The following is an 18,665-nucleotide window of genomic DNA, read 5'->3' on the forward strand; positions in this document are numbered from 1 at the left end:
AAACCTCAGGGTAACCACAAAACATAAACATAGAGCAGAGATACAGAACAAAAAAAAGAGGAAATTGAGAAAGGTATCATAGAAAATCACCAACACAAAATGGCAAACAGAAACACAGGGAGAAACAATAGAAATATAGAGCAACCAGAACACAAAAGATAAAGTGGCAGGACTAAATCCTCATTATCAATAATCACACTAAATGTAAATGGACTGAATTCACCCATTGAAAGACAGAGAGTAGCTAGGTGGGTTAAAAAACAAGACCCAACTATATGCTGCCTCCAGGAGACACAACTTAGCTCTAAAGAGAAACACAGGCTAAAAGTAAAGGAATGGAAGATAGTCGATGCAAATGGAGCCAAAAGAAAGCAGAGGTAGCCATACTCATATCAGACAAAATAGACTTCAAGCCAAAAAGGTTAACAGGAGACAAAAATGGACAGTATCTAACCATAAAGTGGACAATTCATCAAGAAGATGTAACAGTGATCAATATGTATGTACCTAACATATAAGTACCAAAATATATGAAACAATTAACAGACCTAAAGGGAGAAATTGACAGCAACACTATAATAGTAGGGGACTTTAACACAAGTCTCAATAAATTTAAGAAGACAAATCACATCAAGCATCTTTTCCAATCACAATAGAATAAAACTACAAATCAACTACAAGAATAAAACTGGAAAAATCATAAATATGTATAGACTGAACAACATACTACTGAAATATTACTATTAGATCAATGAAGAAATCAAAGGAGAAATCAAAAATTACCTGAAGACAAATGGAAATGAAAATACAACATACCAAAATCTACAGGATACAGCAAAAGTAGTACTAAGAGGGAAATTTATAGCAATACAGACCTACCTCAAGAAACAAGAAAAATCTCAGCAATCTAACCTTACACCTAAAGGAGCTAGAAAAAGAAAAACAAATAAAGCCCAGAGTTAGTAGAAGGAAGGAAGTAATAGAGACAATATCGGGCACATTCAGGGTGGTATGGCCATAGACAGAAGGAAGTAATAAAGAGCAGAGCAGAAATAAATGAAATAAAAACTAAAAAGATAATAGAAAAGATCAATGAAACTAAGAGCTGGTTCTTTGAAAAGACAAACAAAATTGACAAACCGTTAGCTAGACTCACTAAGAAAAAGAAAGAGAAGGCCCTGATGAATCAAATCAGGAATGAAAGAGGAGAAATAACAATGGATACCACAGAAATACACAGGATTATAACAGAATATTATGAACAGCTATACACTGAAAAATAGGACACCTAAAAGAAATAGACAAATTTTTAGAATCATACAAACTTCCAAGACTGAATCATGAAGAAATAGAAAATCTGAATAGACCAATCACTAGTACAGAGATGGAAACAGTAATCAAAAAGCTCCCAAAAAACAAAAAGTCCAGGACCAGACAACTTCACAGGTAAATTCTATCAAATATTCAAAGAAGATTTAACACCTGTCCTTCTCAAACTATTCCAAAAAATTGAAAAGATGGGAACACTTCCTAACTCATTTTTCAAGGCCAACATCATGCTGATACCAAAACCAGACAAAGACACTACAAAGAAAGAAAATTACAAGCCAATATCTCTGATAAACATAAATGAAAAAATCCTCATCAAAATATTAGCAAAATGAAATCAACAATACAACAAAAGGATCATACACCATGATCAAGTGGGATTTATTCCAGGGATGCAAGGATGGTTCAATATATGCAAATCAATCAATGTGATACACCACATTAACAGAATGAAGGAAAAAACCACATGATCATCTCAATAGATGCAGAAAAAGTATTTGACAAGATTCAATACCCATTTATGGTTAAAAAAGAAAACTCTCAAAAAAGTGAATAGCAAAGGGATGTACCTCAACATAATAAAAGCCATATATGACAAACCCACAGTTAACATCATCCTCAATGGTGAAAAATTGAAAGCTATCCCTCTAAGATGAGGAAAAAACAAGGATACCCACTCTCACCATTCTTATTCAACATAGTATTGGAAGTCCTAGCCAGAGCAATTAGGCAAGAAAAATAAATAAAAGGCATCCAAATTGGAAAGGCAAAAGTAAAACTGTCACTATTTGCAGTTGACATGATTTTATATACAGAAAACTCTAAAGACTACACACACACACACACACACACACACACACACACACAAACTGTTAGAAATAATAAATGAACACAGCAAAGTTGCAGGATACAAAATCAATATACAAAAATTTGTTGCATTTCTATGTGCTAATAATGAGCTGGCAGAGAAATTAAGAAAACAATCCCATTTACAATCACAACAAAAAGAATAAAATACAACTTGTCAAAATGTCCTTATTACATAAGCAATCTACAGATTCAATGCAAGCCCTATCAAAACCCCAAGGACATTTTTCATAGAAATAGAACAAAAAATTCTAAAATTTATATGGATCCACAAAAGACCCTGAATAGCCAAAGCAATCCTGAGAAAAAAGAACAAAGCTGGAGGTATCATACTCCCTCTTTTCAAACTATATTTCAAAGCTATAATAATCCAAACAGCATGGTACTGGCAGAAAAACAGATATATGAATCAATGGAACAGAACTGAGAGCCCAGAAATAAAGCTACACATATATGGACAATTTATGACTAAGGAGCAAAGAATAAACAATGGAGAAAGGACAGTCTTGCCAATAAATGGTTCTGGGAAAACTGGACAGTCACATGCAAAAAAAAAAAAAAAAAAAGAAACTAGACTACTATCTCACACCATCACAAAAATTAACTCATGGATTAAAGACTTGAATGTAAAACCTGAAACCATTAAATTCCTAGAAGAAAACATACGCAGTATGCTCTTTGACATTGGTCTTAGTAATATCTTTCTAGATGTCTCCTCAGGCAAGGGAAACAAAAGTAAAAATAAACAAACGGGATTACATCAAACTAAAAAGCTTCTGCATAGCAAAGGAAACCATCAATAAAACAAAGACATCGAATGGAAGAAGATATTTGTAAATAATATATCTGATAAAGGGTATAATATTCAAAATATATAAAGACCTCGTAAAACTCAACAACAACCCAAAAACCAGACAACCCAGTTAAAAGATGGGCAGAGGAGATGAATAGACATTTTTCCAAGAAGACACACAGATGGCCAATAGGCACATAAAAAGATGTTCAACATCACTAATTATTAGGGAAAAGCAAATCAAAACCACAATACAATGAGAAATCACCTCACACCTGTCAGAACAGGTATTATCAAAAAGATAAGAAATATCTTACGCAAGGATATGGAGAAAAGGGAACACTCGTACACTATTGATGGGAATTTAAATTGGTGCAGTAACTATGCAAGACAGTATGGAGACTCCTCAAAAAATTAAGAATAGAACTACCATATTAACCAGCTATCCCATGTCTGGGTATCATCTAAAGAATATGAAAACACTAATCTGAAAAGATATCTGCACCCTTGTGTTCATCGTAGCATTATTTACAATAGCCAAGATATGGAAACAACTTAAATGCCCATGAACAGATGAATGGATAAAGAAGATATGGTGTGTATATAGAATGGACTACTACTCAGCCATAAAAATAGATGAAAGCTTGCCATCTGCAATAACATGGATGCACACTGAGGGTATTATGCTAGGTAAAATAAGTCAGATGGAGAAAGACAAATACAGCATGATTTCACTCATATGTGTAATATAAAAAACTAATAAACAAACAGAAACAAAATAAGTGAATAAACCAAACAAACAAAAACAAACACATAGATACAGATAACAGAGTAGTGGTTACCAGAGGGGAAGGGGTTGGGGGGAGGGCAAAATGGGTAAAGGGGAATCAACTGTATGGTGAAGAATGAAAAATAAATTTTTGGTGATAAGCATGTTGTAAAGTATGCAGAAGTAGAAATACAATGTTGTCCACATAAAGCTTATATAATGTTATAAATCATTGTTAAATCAATAAAAAAATTAAATCTTTTTTAAAGATTGACATAAATTGGTGTGTGACAAGTACATATTAATTCATTACTGAATTCTGTCTAATCATCAGGGAAATGCAAATCAAAACCACAGTGAGAAACCACCTCACACCTGTCAGAATGACTATCATCAAAAAGAACACAAATAACAAATGTTGCCAAGAATGAGGAGAAAAGGGAACCCTCATACACTGTTGCTGGGAATGTAAATTGGTGTAGCCACTGTGGAAAACTGTATGGAGGTTTCTCAAAACACTAAAAATAGAACTACCATATGACCCAGCAATTCCACTCCTGGGTTTATACCCAAAAAAAACAAAAACACTAATTTGAAAAAATACATGCATTCCAGGGACTTCCGTGGTGGTCCAGTGGTTAAGACTTCGCCTTCCAATGCAGGGGGTGCAGGTTCGATCCCTGGTTGGGGAGCTAAGATCCCACGTGCCTTGCGGCCAAAAAAACAAAACACAAAACAGAAGCAATATTGTAACAAAGTCAATAAAGACTTTAAATAGAGTCCACATCGAAAAAATCTTTAAAAAAAAAGAAAAAGAAAAAATACATGCACTCCAATGTTCATAGCAGCATTATTTACAATTGCCAAGATATGGAAGCAACTGAAGTTTCCATCAACAGATGATTGCATAAAGAAGATATGGTAATATATATACAATGGAGTACTACTCAGCCATAAAAAAGAATGAAATTTTGCCATTTGCAGCAACAAGGATGGACTTGGAGTGCATTATGCTAAGTGAAATAAATCAGACAGAAAAAGACAACTGCTATATGATATCACTTACATGTGGAATCTAAAAAATACAACAAACTAGTGAATGTAACAAAAAGGAAGCTGGCTCACAGATATAGAGAACAAACCAGTGGTTACCAGTAGGGAGAAGGGATGGGGGAGGGGAAACACAGGGGTAGAGTATTAAGAGGTACAAACTATTAGGTATAAAGTAAGCTACAAGGATATACTGTACAACATGGGGAATATAGCCAATATTTTATAATAACTATAAATGGAGTATAACCTTTAAAAATTGTGAATCACTATATTGTATACCTGTAACTTATATAATATTGTACATCAACTATATTTCAATAAAATTTTTTTAAATAAAAGAGAATTGTGGGGCTTCCCTGGTGGCGCAGTGGTTAAGAATCCGCCTGCCAATGCAGGGGACACGGGTTTGAGCCCTGGTCCAGGAAGACCCACATGCCACGGAGCAACTAAGCCCGTGTGCCACAACTACTGAGCCTGCGCTCTAGAGCCTGTGAGCCACAACGACTGAAGCCGGCACGCCTAGAGCCCGCGCTCCGCAACAAGAGAAGCCACCGCAATGAGAAGCCCGCACACCGCAACAAAGAGTAGACCCTGCTCGCTGCAACTAGAGAAAGCCCGCGCCCAGCAACAAAGACCCAACTCAGCCATAAATAAATAAATAAATAAATAAATTTTTTTAAAAGAGAATTGTGTCTACTTTTGAATATATTTGAACGTTTTATAATAAAGGATTAGTAAAAAAAGAAAAAAAGAATATGTTTGACCATTTACTAAATAAATACTATTGTCTACTAAGTGTCAAGTTCTTATTATAGTAGGTCTTGGATTTATACAAATGAAATACAATCTCAATTCTCAAGAAGTTTATCAAAGAGGGAAACAGTCAGACAGACAAAATGATGTGGTAGCTGCTATAACAGAGGTACACACAAGGTTCAATAAGCACTCAAAGAAATAAGTAGCTAAGCCTGCTGAAGAAAATCAGAGAAGGCAATCTTTGAGCTGACCATGAAAAGAAAAGCTGGGGTGGGAAGAAGAATTCTAGAAAGAGGAAATAGTATGTACCAAAAAAAGAAAAAAAGTACTGAGGCATGAAATAGTAAGATACATTCAGGGAACTGCCTGTAATTCCAGATAAGCACAGGGCAATGTTAATGAAGAAAGAAGAAATAACAAGTATAACCTAGTAACCAAAGTAGGTTCACTGCCTGGAGAGTCACCAGCCACAGGCCAACCTCTCCTGCCCTAGGACCTTTCAATACCCTGTTCCCTGACCTGGAGTTGTTCTCCTGGCTAACGCTTACTTGTCCTTCAGATGTCAGAATAAATGTCACTTCTACGAGGAAGCCTTTCCTACTGTTTCATAATCACAGAGATTTCTTGTTATTCTCTCTCATAGTTCTCCATTACAAATGAATGAACATATCTGTAACCATATTCATTTATGTGTTTACTTGCTTAAGGCCTCTCTCCTCCACTTGGCTGTAGGCTCCACAACAGTGGGAGTATCTGCTTTGTTCATCACTGTGTCCCTATTGCCTAAAAAAGTTGCTAGCACACAGCAGGTGCTCATTAACTGTTGACTGAATGAAATAGAAGCTAGAAGCTCTTTGAAGGAGAAAAGGCTCTGAGTCAAACTGCATCCTGCAGGTTAACAACAACAGACTTAAGAGCAAGACTTGCGGTAATGAAGAGCTAGAGGAAGAACCTGACTTATGATAACTCAGTACCACAACAAATTGAGAAGCACATCATTAGCACTGACAGAGTGCTGTTTGTAATTACTGGAAAGACTTATTTGCAACATTTCTTCAGATTTCAAAATTAATTATTAACAGTCATACTGGGCACAACACGTGAAGCAAGTTGAAGTATCGTTTCAGCATGGCACAATGGGGAGACTAAGAATAAGGGACCAAGTTCTAGTCCCAATTCTACAATTCAGCTGTATATTTTAAGGCAGTAGTTCTCTCCAAGGAGACGTTTGGAAATTTCTGAGAGTGTTTTTCGTTGTCACAAAGATAAGCAGCCAATACTAACAATTAGCAGTTAAAGACCAGAGACATTAGATGTTCTGTAGTACCCAGGACGATCCTTTACAACAAAGTCCAATCCTGCATCCCATAAAACTGTCAAATATCTCACCTGGCATTTATGTGGGTGAAAAAAAAAACTGATTTATAATTATCTGACGTTGGAACCTAATTCCATTTTACATATAAATATAAAATTCACTCAATTTCCAGGAAGGCAATTACCTTGTAAATCAAGGGAAGATTATCCTTTGTTTTATTTGACACTTCACTAAGAGTTGTTCACCACTTTGAAAAATTACATCACTGATGACAGTCCCAATTGTGTTATCTGAGTCACTGACTGATACGTGGCATATCTGTCAGCCTACACTTGTAGCTGTCACATTCACAGTGATTTAGTATGCAAATATAAGTATCTGACTACTTATACAGTCATACTATGCGTTTACATATTGAAATTCCTATCATTTTATTCTAAATCAATTTTTAAATTTCCCTTTTATCTTATAATTAGAACACTATGTTGATTTATTATAAAGAAGGTGGCTTATATTATCTATGAATTTCTTTCAGGATAGTAAAAGGGAGAGGGTGCTTAAAGTATTTGGTTAAAAAAAAAAATGGAGCAATGGGTCCGATAAGGTTGAGAACAACCAACTTAGAGCAAGTTTCTGAACCACCCAAAGTCTTCTCTTTCACCTACAAAGATAGGGGATGTAAAGAAACAATCTCTTGGGCCCTGTGTCTGTAAAATATGACAGTTCTAAGGGACTACGCGTCCAATAAAAGCTACCTCTGCACAAGCATTGTAGAATTCTCTGTACACAGAGATGAAAGATATGTCCCTGCCCAGTATACTTGCACTCTAAATAAAACATGGGAGCAGAAGGCAGACAATGTTCACTCTTGACTCTACTCAGAATGGAATTAACCATTAGCTGTTAAAGCCATTACAGAACATCACAGAGCTGCCAGTATTTGGTAGATAGGAAATTAATTTTCTTTGAAAGTTAAAAACTAACATTAGCACAAAAAGAGCCTGTCTTTAAATCTCTGTTAGAGCACAGCCCTACAAGCTGTAAGGCCTAACAAGGAAGTAGGTTAACACACAAAATCCTAACCTAAAAACAAACATTGCTGAGAGAAGCTAATTTAGAAATACAAAAGAAAATTAATTTCTGAAACAAATATCTCCTAATTAGATATAGGTAATGCCACTCACACAAAGTTATCAAAACTCATAATAAATTCAATGAAGCAAATCCAAAACATCCCAGGCCTCATGGTGCACAGAGCTCTAAATCTACTCTTTCTCACTAGGGAACTGTACCACAAAGAAATTATGATTATTTTTTAATAAAAGTTGTCTGGGTTGAAATTTGAAGGTGGAAAACACACTTTAAAACCTGAAACAGTTAAATAAATTAAGAGAATCTAAAAGGCTCAATCCAACAATATCAAGAATCTAAAGTACATTATTTTGTTTATATAAGCATCTTCCACATTTCAACAGCATTTCTTTTCAGAGTGTTTTATAGTTATTATGGAAACTGGAAAAACAAACATTCGTAATCAACTACTTTGCAGTTCTAAAAGAATAACTTTTTAGCCATTTTCCGGCCAAGGGTAAAACACCAAATAAAAGCAATATATGTATTCTTTGTCCTATAGTGTTAAAAAACAAATAAATCTCTAATGTGCCTAGGAATTCTGATAAAACTCCAGGTTTAGGAATCACTGGCACAGAGGCTGACTTATCTGCATCCTGTTCTCCCTTCCTCCTATCAATATGGAAGAAGCATCTCTCTCTCTTAAGGCTAGTCCTTCTACTCATGATCTAGATCCTAGAAGATTAGGAACAAAGGCAGAGAGACAAACTTATCCATTGTATGATTGATGTAGGGCAAGTTACTTAATATTTCTGAAAATAAGAATAAGTATTCACTGCATAGAATTTTCAGGAGGATTAAATCAGATAATATAGATAATTGTCTAGCAAGGTATCTGTGAGATAATAGAGAATCATACACTGGTCTCTACCCCTGGTTTCTGAAATAGGACTTCCGAAACCCTTATAAATTCCTAACCGATAAGAGCAGTAGAAGCAAGCACCTTTTGTTCTAATGAGGTGACTCTGGGTGGGCTCCTGGATGGGAGCTGGTACCCAGAAAGGCCAAGCCATGATGATAAGCTTGGAATTTCCAGGCCTACCTCCATTCTCCAGAGAAGGGAGAGGGGCTGGAAATGGAATTACTAATTGATCATGCCTATGTGAAGAAGCCTCCATAAAATCCCAATAGCATGCGATTCAAAGAGCTTCCAGGCTGGTGAACACACCCACATACTGGAAGGACAATGCACCTCTACTCCACAGGGACAGATGCTCCTAGGCTTAGGACCTTCCCAGACTTCACCCTATGTATCTCTTCATCCGTATTCTTTAACACAGCAGTCCCCAACCTTTTGGCACCAGGGACCAGTTTCGTGGAAGACAATTTTTCCAGGGGGGGATGGTTTTGGGATGATTCAAGTGCATTACATTTATAATGCACTTTATTTCTATTATTATTACACTGTAATATATGATGAAATAATTATACAACTCACCATAATGCAGAATCAGTGGGAGCCCTGAGCTTGTTCTCACTTGCCACTCACTGATAGGGTTTTGATATGACTCTGCAAGCAATTGATTTATTATGGTTTCTGTGCAGTCAAACCTCTCTGCTAATGATAATCTGTATTTGCAGCCACTCCCCAGCGCTAGCATCACTGACTCAGCTCCACCTCAGATCATCAGGCATTAGATTCTCATAAGGAGCACGCAACCTAGATCCCTTGCATGCGCAGTTCACTGTAGGGTTCGCGCTCCTATGAGAATCTAATGCCATCGCTGATCTGACAGGAGGTGGAGCTCAGGCGATAATGCGAGCAATGGGGAGCGGCTGTAAATACAGACGAAGCTTCTCTCACTCACCCGCCCCTCACCTCCTGCTGTGCAGCCCGGTTGGGGACCCCTGCTTTAACATATTCTTTAATAAACTGGTAAACATAAGTGTTTCCCTGAGTTCTATGATCTGTTCTAGCAAATAATCAAATCCAAAAGGAGAATGTCATGGGACCCTCCAATTTGTAGCCAAGTCCAACAGAGGCTGTGGGTAACCTGGGGACCTACTACCTGCTATTGGCATCTGAAGGAGGGAGGGCAGTCTCATGGGACTGAGTCCTTAACCTGTGGGACCTGATGTTATTTCCAGGTAGATAATGTCAGAACTGGATTAAATTGTAGGACATCCAACTGGTGTCACAGAATTGCTTGGTGCTGGGAAAAAACTCACACATCTGGTGTCAGAAGTGTTGTGAGTGGGATAGTAGTGTGAGAGTAAAGGAGAAACACAGGAGAAGACTGGAGTTTTTCCAATCAGTCTCACATACAGCAAAGGCTCAAAGCCTTCCTCTTCCTCCCATACTCATCCTCAGAAACCTCACTCCATCCATTTTCACCCCTTTCTCTACAAGTCTACAAGTGAGTCCTTCCTGTACCTAAACATGCTAAAGTCTTCCCCATATTTAAAAACACAAACACACATGCTCCTCTGTCAACCTCATGTTCTCTCTTAGCTACATCTGTTTCCCCTCCTATACCAGTAAGCTTTAGGAAAGTTTGGTCTATATCTACACTTTGTCTCCACCTCCACATCTTTCATTTACCCCCTAAGTATGTAACTTACCTTGATCTTGCCACGGTGAAGAACAATATCCTAATTGCTAAAACCAATAAACAAATGTTTTAGTCTAGCGGACACCATCCCATTCTAAGCTTATTAAGATCTCTTTTCAGCATACTGACCTCCATGCCAGCCTTGAGAAGTTCTACTCCCTTCACTTCCCAGGCACCACATTCCTGGTTTCTCACCTACATCCACATTTACCAGCCTAATCTTTGCTTCTATAGGAAAGAACTTCATTTGTCCATACCCTATTGCCTCTAAGCCAGAAATTATGGCATTTATTTTATTTACAGCACTATCTGTTACATTCTGAGAAAGAAACCAACCCAGAAAGGAAGTTCACTATTCTAATGAAATCCTTCCAGGCATTCTTAAAATGGAACCCTATCACATAACTTTTTAAAAGTTACACTAGGTAAGAAGAAAGCATTTTAAGATGATGTTACGCTTCAGTTTGAGACTTACTATTTACTCTGATACACACATTATACATTTATGCCCATACCCTCTCCAACTCCTTCAGCTGCAAAAAACACATGCTCCCTACATACCTATCCACTTGTATACACTGTAGACTATCTACCCACTTGGATACAAATGCACATCCAGATATGCAAACTCATAATGAACATTCAACACAGTCAATTCCGTAGGTAGGTAGACAAGTGGAAAGGTACATGACTGGATGAGCTGGAGAATGAACAAATCTAAATGACAAGAGATAAACTGGGGGAAAGTTATAGGTGAATAAGGAACAATCATCTAATGCTAGAATAATGATATATGTTAGATGGTACAAAGAAAACTTTGTCACTAATTAGTGTCACAACCTTAGATAAACTAACTTTTTGGGTCTCATCTATAGAGGCTAGACTAAATGATTCTCTAAAAATTCATTACAATTCCAAAATCCTATGATTCTACACAAAAACTCAGCTTAAAACACATTTATTGCTGCTTTTGACTTATTGTTTTCATTCTTTATTATTATTTAAATCACAGTATCCATAATCATGCTCCAAGAACAATGTTTGATGCTGGGGCCCTTGTCTTCGGCAGTCGTTATGATAAGTGCTATGATAGAGGGGTTAAAAAAAAAGTACTTATAGGAGTATGGTAAAGGGATATTTGACTCTGCCTAGGGGAGCTGTGGAAGGCCTTACAGAGGAGGTGACATTTTAGCTGGATCTTAAGGATAAGGCATTCAATAAAAAGTTTCAGTTGAAGTTTCTCTGGAAAGTGTTAGAAACCCAATTATAACCTAATAGTAAACAAATAGGGGATCTATTTATTATTCTTTTTTAGCATGTTCCACCAATAGCACTGTTAATGGAAGTAGTCTGTCCTCCGCTGGTAGAAAAGAATACAAAAAAAAAAAAGAGGGAATTAACACTTGTCATTTCTGTTTTCCACTTCTATGCTGGAGACTAAAGTGTATTTTAATGGTGCACTGAAAATCTGACACATGGGTGACTTTTTAAAATGACATCCAGGGGCTTCCCTGGTGGCACAGTAGTTAGGAATGCACCTGCCAATGCAGGGGACACGGGTTCGAGCCCTGGTCCGGAAAGATCCCACCTGCCGCAGAGCAACTAAGCCTGTGCACCACAACTACTGAAGCCCGCTCGCCTGGAGCCTGTGCTCCGCAACAAGAGAAGCCACCGCAATGAGAAGCCCACGCACCGCAACGAAGAGTAGCCCCTGCTCGCCGCAACTAGAGAAAGCCTGCGTTCAGCAACAAAGACCCAATGCAGCCAAAGATTAAAAAAAAAATAAAATAATTTAAAAAATAAATAAATAAAAATAAAATAAAATGACATCCACTGTGCTGTCTGCAGATCCTTTCAATTATCATTTTTAATTCAGAAATGTGAAAATTGGGCCACAGTTTTCATTTAAATTAAGTAATAAACAAACAGCAAAGTAGCCAGACAGGTCTACAAAAAAATGATTTGCTAAAGTCTTAACAATATACAAAATACACAGAATACAATATATAAAATATGTAAGATTTTGTGAATTTTATGATGGATATTAATAAGATGTATTCTAGACCCAAGTGAAACTTTACATGACATCACATTAAGATGGTATGATTTCAAGTTAGTCTTGTATTTCTGACCAATGGTAAAAATAGAAGAAGTTAATTTTAAACACATTCACAATACTCACAATTTTCACACTCAGGCTTGAAACTCCATGATCATGAAGTTCATCCTCAAACAGGAGAACTTCTTCAAAAAACTTAATCTGTTCTCTGGCTTTCAATTTCTCTGTATCTATGTGATCTGTTGTAGGTACAACCTAAAAGAAAAAATATAAGAAGGGGCACATAAAAAAAAAATTTGACAGCTTTCCTACCAGTATTTTCTGCATAGCCAGAGCACCCGGTTCTAAATTTGGGTGTTATCAGTAGACACGAAAAACGAGATATATGCCTTGTCCCTGAAAAACCTAAGATGTCTGATACTATAGCTTCAAAACAGAGTCAAAATTCATCGTCTTTCATATGAAAATCATTAAATAGAACACATTAAAATCAAGTGCTCTATTGTGACTATGAGAAAATTAACCATCTGAAAATTAGTCAATGTGATGAACTACTACTATCATAGAAGTTCAAAGCAGTTTTGTGCCGTAAAAGTCTACTTTTACGACATTTATTTGGAACTTAAAAAAATTTTTTCCCATTAGAATGATGTTATATATTTTAGATCCCCAAATCTACAAACAAAGGTGTTTTAAATATTGAGGTAAATAAGAACTTTCAGAGAAATTCTAAGGGAAACTCCTAGCATTCCAAAGGGCATTAGAGGATACTGGCTATTTTTTCAAAGTATTATTTTGCAGCCCCCGACACAAACATACATAACCCAACAAAAGCACCAACAATCTCAAGGCAGGTCACATCAGTAGCTCACTAAATCCAAGTGTCTCCTAATAGTAACATGAAAGTATGATTTGTGATACCATTCTTTACTACATTCAATTTCACTACAAAATGTTCAGCTTTTCAATTCTTTGACATAGTTGTATCATAAATAAACACAACAATGCCTGTCAAACCATAAGAATTCAGTAAATGGTAGCTATTATTTTACTTTACTTAGTAGCTATGACTAGGTCATTTGTTTGACTCATGGATAGAATTAAGAAATGAAGAGTAGTTTCAGAAAACTGGACAAGAATTAGAAAAATATGATACGGATGTCCAAGAGATTACATAGATTTTGTGGGAAAATGATCTTAGGGAGTATTACGTGATGCAGAGGGGGAAAAGGTTGCTATGAAAGAAACTAGCAGTTTGTATGTGATTCCCAAGAGGTGAAAAAAACGTCCATAGTTCTTCCATGTTTATCTACAGATAACATTTTAGCCCTCTGCAATTTTATACCAATATGTGTCTAGATCAGACATGAGACCACACGTGAAGGTGAAATTCGGAGTGGGGAAGGAACGTGAGGGATAGGGATAGGGCAGCATATAATCAGTCCCTTGCATCACTTGCATGTTTGTGATCTATTTAAGACCAACGTTGGTGCCTCTAGGATTCCCTAAGAGCATAAAACTTTAGTTACTATTAAATAAACACAACTTCTAAATTCCTTACTTTTTAATTAGTTTTAGTTCAAAGGAACACATTTGAAAATCCTCCTTATAGATACATCTGACTTCCAAAAAATTAATCATTACATGAATTTTCTCATTAGTAAATGGCTACTTCACTAATATTTCATATATGCCTTCAGTAAGTGACTGGTGAACATGAATCCATCAGTTTTGCCATTTACTTGTTCTTATAAAATGTTTGAAAGAGAAAGACAAAAAATAATTAGATAACACATGGATTAGGGAAATTCAATATATTTAACTTATCTATATACTATCTTCTTCATTCATAAGGACAAATATGTCTAAAACTTTGTATTTATCTGCCTTTTCTCTTCCTCAACTCCACTTATCTCCTCTCTGAACTCAAGCATCTGAAAAGAAAAGGTAAAACAGCTACACTTAAGACATATGGAACATTTTTGGCTTCTGGTATTGTCAAAATAAGTAACCTGGACAAACCCTCTTGCTGAAGACAATTTAAAAAGCTGGATGAAAAAACAAACACTTCTTAAAAGCATTACACGGCCAAGGCACTAAACAATGACTGGACTGATATCTGGAAGAGGACTGGAGCCCAGAAAAGTGAAAGTGAGCCTACAGTTTTCCGGCTTTGGCCTTGAGGCATCAGCAATGACTGGACAGAGGAGAGGCTGAGCTCTGCTGGCGCCATACTTGCTCAGTATTCACTAAGGGCAGAGGCCTTGGAGAATTCCTTGCCCTGCTCCCAATTTTGGGATGACATCTCAAAGTGCTACACTGGTTGCACAGCTTCTTATATTACACGCCCAGTAAACCTCAAACTCTGGCCCCATACCAGAGGTTAGCAAACTAAGACTTCCAGGCCAATGTGTCCTGCCACCTATTTTTATATGAACTGCAAGCTGAGAATCCTTTTTACATTTTTCAAATGACTGGGGGAAATTTTTTCTTAAGAATATTTCATGTCACATAAAAATTATATGAAATTCAAATTTCCATGTCCATAAAAAAAATTTTACTGAGAAACAGCTATACCCATTCGTTTGCATATTGTCTACGTCTGCTTTCGGCTACAGCAGCACAGCTGAGTAACTGCCACATAAACTCTATGGTCCTCAAAGCCTGCAATACTTACTATCTGGTCCTTTACAGAAACAGTTTGCAAACCTATGCCCTTGACTATGAATGCCCTCAGCTGCCCACCAGAAATAAACAAAAATCCTCTGTGGAGGGAAAACAGGATTCAAAGAAAAATAAGAAGGCATATTAGGAGTCTAGACACCATAAATCGGAACCAACAGAAATAACAAGACAATAAAAGACACTGGGGACTCTAGATGTTGAAAATATGAGGCCCAAGCTGTAAAACAACAATGCACACTAGTTTCAAGGAAATAAAAGCTAAGGTTGAAAATTTCAAAAGATACTAGGAAATATTTTTTTTAAAAGAACTATGATCGGGAAGGGTCCTGCTTGTGGGTGCTCACAATGTTCTATTTCTTTTCCTGGGTGGTTACATTTTACAATTCATTAAACTCTACCTTCATGTTTCATGGACTTTTCTAAGTTATTCCACAATTTTTAAAAAGCTTAAAAAACATATGGAGCACTACAAATATTCTTGATACATTACAAGAAAAATAAGTCCTGGTCACATCTTTCAAGTGGAACCTCCCTCACATCAGATGGAGGCTTATAATAAGGAAATTACTTGACACAAATATTTTTAAATTTATCATATAAAGTTAATTAACAGCAAATGCTAAGAACCCTATGTTAAATTCCCTTTTTAAAAACTGCTGAAAGTAGTGTGTGTGTGTGTGTGTGTGTGTGTGTGTGTGTGTGTGTGTACATCCCATTAGGAACATACAGTGAAATTGCTATATTTTACAATGATTTTTCTTTTTTAAAAAAATGGAGATGTAACTCCCATACTATACAATTTACCCTTTTAAAGTGTACAATTCAGTGGTTTTTAGTATATTCACAAGACTGTGCAGTCACCACTATTATCTAATCCAGAACATATCATCACCCCAAAAAGAAACCGCCATACCCATTAGCAGTCACTCTCCATTCCCCACGTCCCCCAGCCCCTGGAAGCCAATACTCTAATTTCTGTTTCTATAGATTTGTTTGTTCAGCAAATCATTCTGGAATCATATACATGTACCCTTGTGTCTGGCTTCTTTCACTTAGCATAATGTTTCCAAGGTGGTAGCATGTATCAGTGTTTCGTTCCTTTTTCAGGACTAAATAATATTCCACTGTCTAGATATACCAGTTCTGTTTATTCACCGATGAACATCTGGGTGGTTTTCACATTTTAGCTATTATGAGTAATGCAGCTATGCATATTCACGTACAGGTTTTTATGTGGATATATAGTTTTCAATTCTCTTGAGTGTATACCTAGGAGTGGAATTGCTCGGTTACATGGCAATCATGTTTAACTTTTTTTCTAATTGCTGGCAAAAAAAAAAAAAGGCATAACAAGAAATCTACCATCTTAACCATATTTAAGTGTACAGTTCAGTAGTGTAAATTATATTCACATTGTTGTAAAATGGATCTCTAAAACTTTTTCATCTTGCAAAACTAAAACAGTACCAGAATTGTTAACCCATACCTCTGAGGAAAATAACTATCAACAAGCATACAGTACTCATATGTAGTTCTTTTTGCCTGTTGTCTTATAAACTCCGTTCATTTCCAATGTTTATGTCAGCACATTCCTGCCCTAAAGTTATTTTTAAAAGCTCAAGATATTAAAGATGATATACAAATGGCCAACAAGCATAGTGATGTTCAACATCACTAGTCATTAGGGAAATGCAAATCAAAACCTCTCATACACTGCTGGTGGGAATGTAAAATGGTACAGCCGCTATGGAAAATAGTACGGGGGTTCCTCCAAAAATTAAAAATAGAATTACCATATGATCCAGCAATTCCACTTCTGGGTACATACCCCCCAAAGAATGAAAGCAGAATTTTGAAGAGAGATTTGCACACCTAGGTTCATAGCAGCACTATTCACAATAGCCAAGAGGCAGAAGCAACCCAAATGCTCACTGACAAGTGAATGGAAAAACAAAATGTGGTATATACATACAATGGAATATTACTCAGCCCTAAAAAGGATGGGAAGTCTGACACATGCCACAACATGGATAAACCCTGAGGACATTATGCTAAGTGATATAACCCAGTCACAAAAAGACAAATAATGTATGATTCCACTTATATGAGGCATCTAGAATAGTCAAATTCACAGAAAGTATAAAGGTGACTGCCAGGTGCTGGGAGAAGGAAGAAATGGGGAGTTGCTGTTCAATAGGTACAGAGTTTCAGTTTTTCAAGAGGAAGAAGTTCTGGAGATTAGTTGCACAACAACATGAATATACTTAACAGTGTTTAATACACTTAGAAATAACTAAGATAGTAGATTTTATGTTACATATTTTTTTACCACAATGAAAAAAAAAGGAAAAAAGAAAGCTCAAGATACTGAATCACACTAAGTTGGGCAAATGTTCCAATGTGCTTTAAAAAAAAAAAAGCTTTTTTAAATGCATGAACGCTAAGCATGTTTTATTCCTAAAAAGCAGTATCAATAGAAGAGGCAGTCTTCTACTTATATTTTCCTGCATATTCAATTTATTTATTTAATAAGAAAGAAGAAAACAGCCAAACGTTGATAGGTTACTATAAGCCAGGTACATATTAGGCATTTGACCTGTTTTCTCATAACATTCTCATACCATAATCTGAGAGAAGTGCCTATGGTAGCCCAGACAACAAATGACAAGGCTGGATATGAATCCAGCCAGGTCAGTACAACTCTGTTACTGGCTCTCTCTTCTTACGCCATGCTACAACTCAGAGTAATAGGTTAAACAACCTGAAGAGTGAGAAAACATCAAACACACACACACACCCCAACAGGCCCCAGCAACTAAAAACCAAGAATTTACGGGCAAAGGAAAGGCTTCATTCTAATGCCTCATTCTCTGATATTCTTACTGTACACATAAAATACCTTCTCCCACACAGGCATACACTTCCTATACATACCAGGGCTTCTGAATAGTGTTTTAAGGAAGAGCTGAAGGATTAAATAATTTAAAATCTCAAATAATATTACAGGCCAAAAAATCTTTAGGTATTAAAACAAAGTTAAAAGTAAAATATGTTCCTATGAAAGTGATCTTCCACATATAACAAATGTGCTTAACAAGAAGCTCTAACATCGGTGTTATGTTACTAAGAGACACATACTTTGAGATCTTGAACCCATTTCTTAGTCTACTAAATAAGGATAAAAATGCCTATCCTACAAGACTATTTTGAGAATTAAGCAACAAAGTCCTAACAATTTTACCTGGAAAATAGTCACTCTATTTTTTAAGGCAATAAAGGAACACATTCATCAACTCTGTTTAGACCATAAAGCAAGGGTAAATACTATTTAGACAATATAGCTACTTTTACTC

At 36.3% G+C, this 18,665-nt stretch overlaps 1 protein-coding gene across 2 annotated transcripts in view; it reads right to left on the reverse strand.

Moving 5' to 3' along the window:
• TIPRL (TOR signaling pathway regulator) overlaps positions 1-18,665 on the reverse strand; it is a 33,273-nt gene that overhangs the window by 6,365 nt on the left and 8,243 nt on the right. For both annotated transcript variants that reach the window (XM_061185751.1, XM_061185750.1), the window contains exon 4: positions 12,751-12,882. In XM_061185751.1, the coding sequence (XP_061041734.1) occupies positions 12,751-12,882 (132 nt within the window). The remainder of the gene's footprint in view (positions 1-12,750; positions 12,883-18,665) is intronic.

Source organism: Eubalaena glacialis, chromosome 3 (genome assembly GCF_028564815.1).
Source record: "Eubalaena glacialis isolate mEubGla1 chromosome 3, mEubGla1.1.hap2.+ XY, whole genome shotgun sequence".
Taxonomy (NCBI): domain Eukaryota; kingdom Metazoa; phylum Chordata; class Mammalia; order Artiodactyla; family Balaenidae; genus Eubalaena; species Eubalaena glacialis.